At 39.7% G+C, this 15106-nt stretch overlaps 1 protein-coding gene across 1 annotated transcript; it reads right to left on the reverse strand.

Moving 5' to 3' along the window:
• Positions 1-2510: 2510 nt before the first annotated feature.
• hrh2a (histamine receptor H2a) lies at positions 2511-6260 on the reverse strand (the record flags this gene model as incomplete). Its single annotated transcript, XM_080502439.1, has 4 exons — positions 2511-2630; positions 3737-3767; positions 4930-5101; positions 5255-6260. The coding sequence occupies 4 exons, from the start codon at positions 6258-6260 to the stop codon at positions 2511-2513; spliced, it is 1329 nt and encodes a 442-aa protein (XP_080358565.1).
• Positions 6261-15106: the final 8846 nt, after the last annotated feature.

Genomic DNA, 15106 nt, shown 5'->3' on the forward strand with positions numbered 1-15106 from the left:
TGTCCTCCTGTCCCTTCCTCCATCTCTGTCTCACTCCCTATCTCTTTCTCCAGATATTATTAACTCATTAAGTTTTTTTCATTATTTTTAATAAAAGATGAGTTATGGCTTTAGCCTCACTGTGGCAGCATCCCCCACCCCTCCTCTTTCTCCTCCTCCTCCTTCCTCCCTTCCCCTTCAACCATTCACTCTCTTCCCTCCTTCTCTTTCTCCCTTCCCCTCTATTTTCTCCTTCCTCCTCAGCCATATTGCAACAGCTCTGATGTGTTTGACCCCCGATCTGTAGTTTTTAACCCTGGTGTTGGTGGTTGCAACCTTGTGACCATCTTCTTTGCTTTCGCCACAGTCACTCACATCTATCAATCATCGCTCTTTCTCATAGCGCTGAGCAGTCTTTAGATGGCATTCATATGATTTATGATTCATGATTCTTCCTGTCTTCCTGTGTGTGTGTGTGTGTTTGTGTGTGTGTGTGTGTGTGTGTGTTCATGCCAGAGAACAGCAAGAAAGGAAAGAGAATCAGAAAGACAGACTGGAAAGAGAGAAAGAGAGGGGCTTGTCAATGACACCGTTGAATAATGACAATATCTATGATTGATAGCTTATTCAGGCCTAGTCGGAGGTGTGTGTTTGTGTCTATGTGTGAATGTGTATTAAAGTGACAGAAAGAGAGAAAGGGAGTTTATGTGTTCTGCTTTCCCCACATTAATTTGATGTTAAAGAAGCAATGATGAATGGTTTTCATGTAGTTTGAGCTGTCACTGGTCACTCAGAAAAAAATACAGAGCGAGCGATGGAGAAAGGCAGCAAGTGACCGGAGCTATCAAGGGATACCAGAGTTTTTTCTGGAGGAATGAGGGGCTGTTGAATAGGAAAGCTGCATAGATTTTTACCAAACAGGACAAACCCCCAGCTTAAATAAGCGCTCATGTAAACCAGCTCATGCCAAAAAACCCTTTTTATTGTTTTTTTTTTTTTTTTTTTACTGCATCTGTTGTTTATCTCATAAACAGTAACACAGGTTAGAATAAAAATCATTTTCTATCCACGTAAGTGTTGAAGTGAAGTTGTCATTTTTGGAATAATACAACTGCTCGGCTGTATATACCTGCGCGTTAACGATACCTACTTCTGTTCCCACGCTACTTCAGTCAAAGTAATGACAAAGAAAATCAGATCAAATCAGATGTCCACCAAATTTATTTTTTTGTCCTTGTTTACTGAGACTCTAATGTTCATTGAATCTCTTTCATTGTGTTTTTAGTAGAAATTCTGTCTGTCGATCTGTTCAGATACCTTGAAAGCAGAGCAGACCTTTTCCAAGCAAATTCTATCATTTTGACCCATCTTGTAACTTTTGTAATACTGCTCATTACAGACTTTATTGCTCGCCTAATTGGCTTGACAAACCAGGGACTGTTTGACTCAGTATTGCACACTATACTTGAACATAAATGTTTTTTAGTTTTGTACGAGAGCTTTGTTTTTCACATCCAATGAAAGCTGATTAAAGTCAGATTTTTTGGTTTTGCGTCCCATATGACGCGTCTGTATTCAGCTATAAATGTCTATCCATCTTCTATACTGCTTTATCCAAAGTAAGGCATGGGACAAGCTATCACAAGGCTAATGCAGAGGAAGAGACAATTACACTCCCACGGGTAATTTCTGAGGCACCAATTAACCTCAAATGCATGTTTTTGAACTTTGACTATACCGGAGAAAATGCATGCCTACGCTGAAAACCCCGCACATACGAGGTTTCCTTACTGATCCGGGAAAAGCAATAATAACGATAATAATAATAATAATAATAATAGGAAGCATTTGAAAGTGCTCACCACTACTGTGTCTCTCACCACACACATTTCTTTCATCACACCACATGATAAAGCCTCTGCTGAACAGTCTGTCGAGCCCCAAACCAAAGTGGAAAGTTTTACATTATTTATTGAAGCTGCTCTACTTGGTGTTTTTTTTTTTTTCATTTTAAAAAGAACAGTGATTTTTTTTTCTTTTTTTGAGTTTTCAGGTACATTCATGGGATGTTTTAATACATTACAGTCTTACACCACCTTACACAACGTTTGCAAATGATCAAACATAAAGCATCCGACGCCACCTTACATTCTTCATAAGCAAGACGTAACATTGCATGCTACACATTTGGAGATCACATATGTCACAACACATGGATACTAGTAAAAATAAAAACGGATCCTGGCTCGTATTCTCCGCTTACATTTAAACTAAAGGTCAATTTACTTTGTAGAGATTCAAGATGTGGTACTTTGTGATTCCACCGGAGTGCGCTCTTGAGTCATGGAAAATGGCCATTAGTTTATGATCTTGATGGGAGACCAGCAAACTGGTTGGTATCATTCAGTCCTGCAGAGCATCAGTCAGCTCAAAAGCATTTGAGCACCATATGTTACCCAATGGGCTGGTTGGTTGCAGTGGTCCGATTGAGTTGGGCAACACTGAATTTATCCGGCTTTCACAGAATAGCATCATCTCTCGGAGGGTGGCGAGCGGCTGGCCGTGCAGTTGATTCTCGAGGATGAGGAGTCGCAGGGTTGCTGAGATCCTACTTTCTCCGATTCCTGTTGGTTGAATGTGACGATGGACTTCTGAGTAGCACACAAATTAAAAGGCATCATAAGCGTTTTTCTCTACTCACATGCCTTATATTTACAGTCGCAGAAATAATCATTCATTTAAACAACTTCACCACTCCAGTAAGTGTGGATTATCTCATAGCTTCAGACTGGATAGTCTTCAGTTTATTGCGGCACCAATCACAGGGTACACGGCGACCCAATTACTTTTCTGCAGTAGTGGTGCTGGGAAAGAAACCATTGTATTCACACAACACAGTATTGGGATTTAACTTTCATCAGAATTGTTTTTTCTTTATTTTTAAATTTTTTTTATAATCTATTATGATCATTTAATAAACATTGAGAGAATGTTTATTTTTACCTACTTCATCTGGTAAAATAGTCAAATGTGAAATGTGTGAAGATGAGATACAATAGGGATGGTGGTATTATGTGTGTGGGTGCATGTATACATGTGTGGGGGATGATTTTACTTTTATTTATCTTTTGGCTGCTTTCTGTTGGTTTTAATGCTGGGTTAGGGTTGTGTTGTTTGATGGTAAACTTTTATTTAATTTCCAACAATTACAAGACGGCAAATAAAATCCCATCCGAAGGTAATTAATCATATTAATCATATAATGTATTAAAAACAAACTTGCAAATCTCAAGTCTCAACACTGATTAGATAGATTTGTGAGTGGGCGTTAGTTTTCTGCAGTGCTGTTTTAATGGACATTCTGCACAATCCATAGATTCATATAAAGTAATACATAACGGCTGTTTATTAAGAAAATTGAAATACACCACACACACACACACACACACACACACACACACACACACACACACACACACACACACACACACACACACACACACACACACACACACACACAAAGCTGATTGGCCGGTACTGTGCACAGAATGCAAACAAAGAAATGAAATCAGGACGTGAACTGGATAATGTATCTCTGCTGCGCTGAAAGCAGATTTCTTGGCCTAATAAGCATATTGCCATATGGCCTGATGCACCGTGGATGACACAGCTCGGATCTGCATGTCACAGTTCATTTGTTTTGAGCCAGACATGATGTGTGTGGGCTACAGGGAGGTTAGTATGTAAATCCACTTACTTGGTGTTTTATAGGTCTTTCTGCTGTGGCACTAAGGACGTCCAAATGGGGGCAATAGGTTTCTGTCCATCGTTTTTCTGTCTGCTGCTCATGTTCCTGTGGCTGATGTATTCTGGTTCTGGGTAGTGCAGTGAACACAGTTTCCTCCTCATTGGCACCGGCTCAACATGACCTGGGATCATTGAAGTAAAATACCAAACAAATCGGTGTGATTGTACAGTCTTCTGAGTTAAGGAGAATATTATATGTTAGCCAATAATTTGTCATGACATTGCATTTTGTGTATCTGTTTCCCCTTGTAAAGTAAATCTAGTCTGACAGCAGTGGCATCCACTTATTCTAATATTAACTTGTGTACATTATTTTCTGTGTTAATTATCTGCAGAAGTAACTTCCTGTCGAGCGAGCAGACACCACACACGTTTTCAAACTGACAGTTGTAATTCATGTACATTTTTTACTTCAAAAGTCAACACACTGAACAACTGGTGTGTAAAATGTAAAATGGGGCTTACAAAGTGGGGTTGAAACAGTGTAAAGAGATGCTTTTCATCATTAGGTGCATAAGTCCTGTTTTCTTTAGTTTTCAGTGCTGCGTTTGACAGCGTTTAACTGCATAATCCTCATTAATCTTGAACTAACATCTGACTATACTGTCAGTCATTTGAACAAAAAGCTGCACTCACACAACCCTGATACTACTGAGCTGTAGCGGTTTTTCTGCTTTTTTCTTATTGTCATTTGTTCATAGACATTTTATAATTTCTTTCTTTCAAGAACTGATGGCTTTTATACTAAATATTGTGAGTGTATAAAGCAGCTTCCCAAAACAAACTGATGTAACATCAGTTAAGCATAATGAGTGAATTGCTAATTAGGCTGACTGGCACAGTGCTGCCAGCTCAGATAAGTCACAGCAGTACTTCAATAACACTGTCTATTTATGCGACATGAAGATGGGCTTAAGTCATGGAGACAGTTAAAAGTGACAAAATTATTGCTTCTGCAATAAACATGTAATTGTTTTCCTATTTCATTTTTGTTACTTGCTCGACACAGGTCACATTAGCAACTATGTTTTATGATAGATGTTAACCACTTTGTTATCACCTTTTATGAAAAACAAAAAAAATAGGTATCAAGACATATTTGTGAGAAGTTTATCGTCAATTTCAGTCTGAGCATTAATTTACCTTCCATTGCCGTTGACATCTGCGGCAGCAGATGTGCCATTTACAAACTGGATAGCAGTGGCTTTCCTGCAATTCACTTCCTGAAGGACGAGGTTTTGATCCGTTTGTCCAGCCCTGCAGGTGGTGGGGGTGTGGCCACACAGCAGGGTCACCTCCGTGACATGATACCTGCCTGAGATGTGCAGGGATTAAAAAAAAAAAAACAACAACAACTTCTACTGCTGATAACAACACGCAACCTTTACAAACTTTTGTTGTGCATAAAGACATATAATCTCTTAATTGCAATGGATTCATGAGTTAAAAGTGTGGCTTGCACTTTTACCTGCATTTGTATTGGGAGAGGGTTGTTGGCTCCTCCAGTTATTGTAAGAATGCCACCGGCATCTCAGCAGATGTGTGTAGGCCGACCTGAAGTCCTTGTTGAGAGCTCCGTAGAGGATCGGGTTGATGGCCGAGTTGGCATAACCCAGCCACAACACGATGGAGAATTCTGGTATTGTGCATGGGTCCGGATGCTCCTTTAGGCCCAGCACAGTGAATAGGATAAAGTAAGGTAACCAACACACAACAAAAGCTCCAATCACTGCTGCCAGTGTCACTGTGGCTTTGTGTTCTCTCAGTGCCACTGCTGTGACGCTGGACACCACCGTGGTCGTGGTGGAGGGATTGCCCCTGCAGTTGTAGCTGGTGACGCAAGTCGGCCGGGCACTAATCATGCGCTTGGCTTGTGCCCGTGCAATGCGCAGTATCCTGAGGTAGGTCCAGCACATCGTCACCAGGGGCAAGTAGAAGGTGAGGACAGAGTCGGTCAGTACGTATGGTATGTTCAGTTCAAACCGGCATCTCTTCTCCGAAGCCACAGGCCCATAGTTCTGCACCGTCCCGTTCACGGTGTTCCAGCCCATGTGGATGGGCAGGAAAGACACGGCGACGGATACAGTCCAGACGCTCGCCAGTGCTACAGCAACTCTCCATGGCAACACCAGTGAGGCGTACCTGAGTGGCATGGTGACCGCCAGGTAGCGGTCAAGGCTGATGGTCAGCAGGGTGAGGATGGAGGCAGTGCACAGCATAACATCCATGGAGATGTAGAAGTTGCAGAAGACGGGGCCCAGCGGCCACTCCTCACTGAACTGCAGGAGGGCCGAGAAGGGGAGGACCAGGAGGCCGAGCAGCAAGTCTGTCACCGCCAGCGACACGATGAAGCAGTTAGTGAGGCAGCGGAGGCGTCGGGAGGCGCAGACTGCCAGGCACACCAGCACATTACCTCCAACAGTCAGGAGGATGATGAGGGACAGAGTGACACCAAGCATTACTTTCGCCAACATTATTACTACTGTTCATTGAAGACCGCTTGAAGAGATCGGGTCCAAAGCTTCAAGTGAACCAATTATATATTTTTCCTAAAACCTTTTAATTCGCTGAATGTTACTTGATCATGAAAATGTATACATTCACACATTGAGCTTCAACTTCTCACATAAAATGTCCGTTGCTTCCTCTTTCTGAGGTGTGTACTGTCTCCTATATAGAATATTATAACATTTCGTATTTCCATGGTCAAATGTGGGGTTGTGTCTTTCATCATCAATAGTTCCAGTTGTATAACTGTTTGCATTGTTGTACAGAAAAGTGGACATTTTTCAACTCTCTTGACTTCAATATACAAACTGTGATTCACAGCAGTTATTCCATCGTTTCTTGTGTCAGTGATGATATAACATACCAACAGTATTTCTTCTTTTTTTTTTTTCTTCTTCAAGAAAGCTCCTATTGAAAGTTGCATCTCAGCAGTATGCTTTTAAACATCCATCCCAGGGAATCACGGCGTCGTGGTCGTGTCATCATTTTCCGAGGCTGCACTGCCACCTAGTGGACGAACATGCAGAATACAGTCAATAACAAGGTGTGGTGACCAAGTTATGCAGTTTTAGCTTTACATACTCGTGCTCACACAGTAGGAACGTCTTTCGAATAACGATTTGTTGTTTATAATATATCCTTGTGTGTGTAGTCACTTTAAATATTACTGCTCTCATAAGAATGTTATTTCTTCTTCTTAAACTTGTGAATCCATGTTACGAACAGTTCTATTACATAACTTTTGTCTTTGTGCACATGGGCATGCAGGTCCACACACATGCACGTTCACACATCATGTTGTTAAATTCAGGCATGTATTGAATAAAATGGGAAAATACAGTTTTTTGTTGTTGAATTGGTAGTAAAAATTGTGGCATATCCTTGTAGTGAAAATACTTGGTCATGTTAGGCCTTTGGTCATGTTAGGCCTTTGGTCATGTTAGGCCTTTGAATAGTGAATATTACATAACTTTAAATCTTGACAATGATCAAAGTGGCCCATCCCTGTTGTAAAGGAAATTGGGGCTTTTATAGACTCAGTTCAGGGTGGAACATTTAGATAACAAGATGGAAAAAGAGAGTGAGGCAATCACAGATGGACGCTGTGCTTCACATAAAAACAAGAAAAACTACATAAGCTCAGTTTTTTTTTATTCACTCTGGTTTCAGAGAAATCACTTTAATCCCCATTTTTTTATTTTTTTTATTTTTGTTTTTAACTTTTCCGACTTTCACTTCTCTGCCGCCCACTCGCTGCTTTGAACTTCATCTGGTGCACCGATAATACTGCCGCTAACGTTTGAAGTGCAGTTAACAAACATTCATGACATCTGAGCATTACTTGACTCACACACACACACACACACACACACACACACACACACACACACACACACACACACACACACACACACACACACACACACACACACACACACACACACACACACACACACACACACACACACACACACACACCCCACATATTTCTGCAGTTTTCATCATCAAAATCTCTCTTTCTCTCTCACATTCTTGTTCATCTTCGTTTAAATGCTAAATGTTTCTTGTCTTTCTCTTTGCATAAACATTCATGAGACCACATTAATATTAAGCTTTGACCAGTTGTGATGAAGTGATTTCAAGACTTCATTTGTTACATCATTTTAGTGACTTACTTGTTTATTTACCAGTGTCATGGCATTGTGTAGACCATAGAGTTATTGATAAGTCACACTAATCATAAATCAATATTGAGAAAGATTATATGTCCCGTTTTCAAGTGTAAAGAATAATTTGTTCTTGTATAAACATTGTACTACTAATTTTGTTTATTTTAAACTTCTCAAGTGTTTCCCCTAATGGAAAACACTTGGGAGTATTACTGTCTCTATATATGATTGAACACGTGCACTTGTAGCCTTCCATGGGCACACTAAAATGATGAAACTGTGTCTTAGTAATGTATTTTGAGGACTGTAATGGATTCTAATGACCGCTGAGTGCTCTTCTTTTTCGACAGGATGCAAAGATAGCAGTCCTTTGAGAAGTTTTCCACAGAAGGACTTCGGTTCTTGTTTACAAAAATAGAGCGAAGCGTTGCGTGGATTTGTTATTTTGATGAACGTGCGAGAAGGGTTCATCATAGGAGGGTTGTATTTGTGTGCACCTGAGGGGACACAGCAAACAGAACTGTTTGTCTCTTATACTGGTCTTTCTTCCAGCACAAGGAAGATGCAGATGAGCTGGAAAGCCATCGTGCCTCAGCTCCGCAATCACTAAGTTGTCCAGTAAAAAGGGACCAATTTGGATAATTGATATGAAAGTCAGACAGGATAGTATTTGGAGCAGTGGCTTTTCACCAGACAAAGGTTCATCTCGGAGATGAGTAATGGAGTTATTTACATCTCAGCGGGGACTTGCTGACTAAATTGTGAGTTTCTCTATATACCTAGTGATCTTTCTTTACGCCAGCACCAGATGTGTCTTATTAGAAATGAATGGATGAGCATTATCTGTTTTTGTGACTCCCGATGAGCAATCAATGTAATCACGTCTATCGTCACCAATTCCAAATAGCATATTTAAATTTCTTACCCTCCTGAAATGTCAACAGGGTTTAAAATTAACTTTTCTATCAGGCGATTACAGACTAGTCAGCAATCCAGGAAGGAGCCTTTTCTTTGAGGCACTTATTTCATGTAATTTTCAGGGGCTGTGACTATTTCATCACATGACGCACTAAAACTCTTGTGTTGTGTTGCATTGCTGCTGAACTCGAGAGAGGAAATGAAGGGCTAATTAAAGAAACCTCAACAGATTCTGAATGGGGCAACAAAAGTGTTGCCCAAATTAATTGCGATGCTCACTCTTTCATGTTTTTCCTGTCGCCATTGACATATGTTGCACTTGTACTGTATATAAAATAAAGCTCCATCCATCCATCTTTTAATGCCTATATAGAGCTTCCTGTCCATGTTGGCATCTTCCAATCACGTTTCTACAGTCCCTTCAGAAACCGTTCTATTGAAAATAATCAAAGTTGAAGCTATCTTGGAAAAAGAGACAGAATAATTAATTCATTGCACAATTTTCGAGCCATAAAATCTAAATAAATACATGCATTGTCGTAAAAAAAAGAGGGGGGGGGGTCAATGAATGAGGAGCTACTACAGCAACTATGCAAAGTGGATTACCTTAAAAACACTTTAGTCGTGACATTTAAAAATATAAGAACTTACTTCAGTATGTAATTGTTTTCACCTTATGCTTATTGCGTGTATGCAAGTAGTTCACATCTTTTGAAGCCAAATAAATCTTATCTGTGTCCGTGCCTCTATACGGCCTACTTGAGGGTCAAAATTCAACCATGATTCCATATTTTTAATTGAATAGAGTTAAATTGACTGTGGTTACAACTATGAATGTTTTCCTTTTCTCCACCCGGTGGCGGAAGATAAAAGACCTGTCTGACACCATACATTGTTTCATGTCACTTAGTGGCGCATGTGCCTCAAATACATAATTATGGTATTTAAAACCAGCAGTTCTAGTTGATAATGTGTCACATTCTAGTATTGAATTGGAATTCACAACCACCTCCATGAACATCGTGTTGGTACATTGACACATGCAGCTTTCTAAAGCAGTGTGTCTTGCTTGACTATGTTTACAGAACAAACTCTAATTTCTTTCCTCGAAATCAAACATCATGTGTCCTTGTGAGTTCGGCCGATAATCTATCTGACTGACAAGTTTCGTAGTGATTTGTCAAAAGCAGCTGGGAGCTCTACTTTACAATTTCTATGTGGCAGGGGGTAGATTGATTTAAAAATTTGCAGTCTCTCTGCGCATTTTTTTTTTTTATTACACATTTATCAACAATAAAAGAAAAAACTTTAGTGGCATCGTCCAGCGTAATGCAATCGGGTCTTTGACTACATAATATAGAATATCTGAGCGTCAGCTACTTGGCTTTATAATTCTCTCAGGATTCACAGATTTGAATACGAGTGTGTGCGAACGTGCACATCTGTCTTCCTGTCGGCCTTGGCTTTTGTCCTTGAAACTCAGAGGGAGAGAGACAACAGAGTGACGTACGTGGCCTGAGACGGAGGGTTGCTTGGTAACAGTTGCATGATCTGACCACTAGAAGGAGGCTGTGAAAGTCTGATGAAGTGTGAAAGCGAAACACACCGTGTGACAGACGCATCTGCAGACAGACAGCAGGGTCATGCACATAAAATATTTATAGGCGCTAACAGCGTGTATTGCAGAGGCACACACACACACACACACACACGAAGAAATATGCATGCATAAAGAGGCTCTCGCCACATGGGGATCATTGATTAGCTCTGAATGTCAGCTTTGACCTCAGTTGCACTTTTCTTGTGTTTACATTGCAACCCACAAAGCGTGTCACCAAACGGAATATGTGTAATTTGTAAACAAAAAAACTTGCTCACAGGCAGAGTCAACAAATGTACTGTTACATCTCACACTTGCACCACCAGCAACTCCTAAGACAGGCAACTTTGTTCTGAACTTCTTGGCACTGCAATCTGTTTCCTGTACACTCTCCTTCAGTCTTCCTGTTGTTAAGCATCTGTGTTGATCTAAAGTCACAATTATCTGAGAAAAGTGGATAAAAATGAGGAAAGACAAAAACAATAAATTAATTCAAAATCGTGAAGAAATAGCAAGTCTGACAGCTGCTAAAAAGATGATAGTAACTTGATGGAAACCATCTCAGATACTCAATATCAGATTGTGGATTTAAGATATGGTATATTTGGAATTGTCCACAGGGCCACACAAAGAAAATCTCAGCACCAATGTATGATATTATAATTACAATTTTGTGCGTTATTATTCAGGTTTTTTTATGTATAACTTTGTAAAATGTTCAATATATATTTGGTTAAAAAAAAAAGAAGCACAAATGCATCCCTGTCCTTTAGATAGGATTATAAACTGATTAGTGCCATGCAAAGTCTGTTTTTATATATGCTCTAATGAACATGTAGATTTATTTTCCACCATCTATATTCTGGTTTCAAACATTCAATGTTTGTATTTTTTAATCAGACTGTGTCTGTATGCAATCAGTTTTAATCTGCAGATGAATTTAGTTTGTTTTGTGCATCTACGGATCGGATTGTGTAACTTTTGTTGGTTTTGAGTTTACTACAGTGGATTTCCCTCTTCCAATAGACTTAGCTGCTTGTATTCACTTATTTACACAAAATTAATCGATCAATCAATAAAATCCACAATATTGTCAGTTGTGGGGTTGTGACACATCTCCGATTTGTTCAGGGGGGGAACTGAAGTGGAACAATAATCCAAGCTGTTTAAACTCCTGTGTGAAGAGTCTGTTGTCAGTCAAGTGTGGAGCTATCACCTGCATCTGTTGGTTCACCGTGTTCCATCAAGTTCAAAGTTCCTGCAGCAGCCTACCAGATTTTGCAGCACTCCACGCTCCCATCTGCTGAAAAGCTTTATGAAGACCGTGATTTCCTTGAGCTGCATGATTTTTCCATCTGTCTACATTGTCTAATCTTCTCAGAGCTGCTTTGTTCGCCATCATTTTGAACTCTGATAAACAGCTAATTAACCTGGCGTCCGCATTGTAGAGAATCTGTGGGCTGTTGTCAGGAGCAAGATGAAATATGCCGCATTTACAATACAAATGAGCAGATGGTCACCAACAAGGCAACATAGGTTTTAATAACAATTCATCCAAGAAACAAGGCTTATGCTATGGCAACCCAGTAATTTGTACAAGAAGCCAATCAATTTTTGGATCTTTTTTTTTTGATACATTATATGAAATATTGTTGTATTTTGAGAAACGGTATTCTTTATTTCTGTGAACTCTAAGTCATGTTTGAGCTATACTACAAGGAAATAATATAAAAAAAAATGTTTTTTTTACATAAGATAATGTCAGTTTGTTCTCCTTTAGGCAGTAAGAATCCATTAAAGAAAACGAGCAAAAAAGATGGCACAGTTTAAAGCCGGGTCGACTGTTAATATCGAGCAATTCTGAGCTACATGGTTATGATGAGTGTTTTGGAAGTATAAAATCAGAAATGAGGTATTCTACTTGGCAAAGGGTCTTTATTAGGTGAATATTAGGTGGACTCCCTATAATAATATAGCTATTTTAATTTCAATGACAATTTCTTCTTGGCCTACTTGCATATCTATTATTTCCATTGTGTGTTATATTGTGTGATGGCCTCATCAAGGAAGTCTCGCCTTTTGTTACGGTTTGAGGATGTTCTTTCATCTTGTCTCTCTGTCTCTGTCTCTCTCTGTCTTTCTGTCTCTCTCCTTCTGTCCATAACATCTCTGTACGTGTGTCTGTTCCTATTTTTTTCAAGAGTAGCAAAGGGTGAAGGAAAGTGAAAATGGAGCGAACTGGTACAGCATAAATTACTGCTTTTGTTTCCCAGCATATGCACCTGGACATAATCATCTCCATTCATTCATTCTTTATGCAGCTCTATCCAACTTGAGGTTACAGGGTGCGAGAGCTGACTTTGTGTTAAAGAAGGGTACAGCCTGAACAGGTCACCAGTCTGACAGTCGCACGGACATTCACACCTAAAGTCACTTTAGAGATGAAAGGAACCAAAGCCCAACCCCGGGGGATCCTCTCTCTCTCTACCTCTCTCTCTCTCTCTCTCTCTCTCTCTCTCTCTCTCTCTCTCTTCCGCTTTATTTTATCACTGTGCAAAGTTCACAAGCCATCACCAGAAGGCTCAGCTGAACTCTCCCAAATCCCAAAGCTGTGAAAATGAGTTCAGGCTGTCACATTTGCAACTTAGAAAATAAATTGTTTCTCAACAACCGAGTTGACAAAGTGATAGGTCTTTTGATGCAGAACACGATGAACACCTACACACAACCTGCTTCTTTATCAGTGACGACCTTTTAAAGTTCAAATAGAGGAAGACTCATGAAACAGGAATCAAAAAGAAATGAACCAAACTACATTGACTGTGCTGTTAATCAAAATTGGGAGTTTGTCACGTTTTTTTAGTTAAGTGTGTGCCTTTCCTGCTTAACTCTTGCAATGCACACCCATTTATTATCTTATCAAAGACTGAGAAGGAATATGCTGTTGCACAAAAAGAAAGTATTATATGGTCTGTGTCACTGTTTAAAGTTAGTAACATATTAGAATGCATGCATAAAATACAAATCATTTATCAACTCACCTCAGCGCTGCTTGTTCGATCTGTGGCAAGTGTCTCTGCCTGCGACTGTGCTGTGACACACTCTCTCTCTCTCTCTCTCGCTCTCTCGCTCTCTCTCTCTCTCTCTCTCTCTCTCTCTCTCTCTCTCTCTCTCTCTCTCTCTCTGTCCTCATTCATATACATTTTTTCTCTCCATTGTTATTACTTCATACTATACCTCCAGAGTGATTTGATTACAAAAATGTTTTTAATTGCCCTTCCAATCTCTTGTCTTTTAACATGCATGTGCCAGCTGCCACTACAAAGCACACTCTCCAACAAATTGATCCCTGATGGTGGCTGCATTTACTTGAATAATTCAATCAACCTGCTGCATTCAGGCCCAACAATGAAATTCAGACAAACATTTCCGGTTTGTCTTTAGTGTAACACCAGGAGACATGTATGTATTGTTTATTGCTCTAAAAGGGTTTTATTTTTCATATATCATGCTGACAATGCTTCATTCTGTTTCATAAAATATAGACAAGCCTTTCATTGAGCTTTAAAGGCAGATGGCCATGTAAATCCTTGGGAATTGGCAACAGTCTTGCTGAAATGATGCCGATGACCCCACAGGTGAGAACAAATTCTAAATCTATCTTTCTATTTCTTATGCATTTTTCTTTTTACTTGGGCTTTTTATTATTTATATTTCATCTGCTTGCGTTTTGGTTGTATCTTTGTTTGATCTTTTTAAATGAATGTTCTTTCTGTCTTCACCTTCGCATCAGTTCATGTTTGGCTTCATTTGTTTCTTAAATTTGTCACTTTTTTTGTTTTCCTCAGACACTTTTCGTCCCTCGTCATTTCTTCTTGTGAGATCTGGTAACAAGGCTTCAGTTTTTCTTATTCTCCCCCCCCCCACCATGTAGTATCTCATCATTCTTTTTCCCTCTTTCGTTGTTCTGCTGTTCTCCCTTTCTTTCCTCAGCTATATGCTTTGCTTTTCTCACCCTCTCCTGCTCCCACACTCAAACTCCCTTTCCCATGTCGATGTGACAATACATAATGATTAGGTTTCTCCTGAGTTAAATCTACAGCATGTTGATGAGCTCGGTCGGTCTCCTGGTGTGTTTCCATAACGACACAGACTATATTGTGATAATTTTGCTATGGGGAAGAACACATGGTCGGACCTGCTAGCCTGATGGCACCTCTTGACCATTTCTTCACCATGTGGGATCCATTTCAAATGGGGATAGAGTTGTTTGGTGCTTTCACACTGTGTTCCTGTCCAGTCTAGTGGGAGTTTGACAAAAACTGAATGAATTAATGAAATTCATGAGCTCAGGCAGTGTGCAGTGGTAAGTTAAAATCCATTAGTATTGTAATATGAAAACAATTATTTGATGTAGACCACAGTGTCAAATCTAGATCATTAATCACTTTAAAATATGACGTATCCTGATAAGATTAAGACATACGTTTCGCTGGCCATTGCCAGTAAATTACCAAGCAAATGAGATAAAAGTGACATTATGGGATTATATTTGTGCCAAAATTCTGAGCAAGCAATGGGAAATAGTGCACAAATAGTGTTTGGAGGAACAATTGAAATAGCG

The sequence above is a fragment of the Blennius ocellaris genome (assembly GCF_963422515.1).
Source record: "Blennius ocellaris genome assembly, chromosome: 9".
Taxonomy (NCBI): Eukaryota; Metazoa; Chordata; class Actinopteri; order Blenniiformes; family Blenniidae; genus Blennius; species Blennius ocellaris.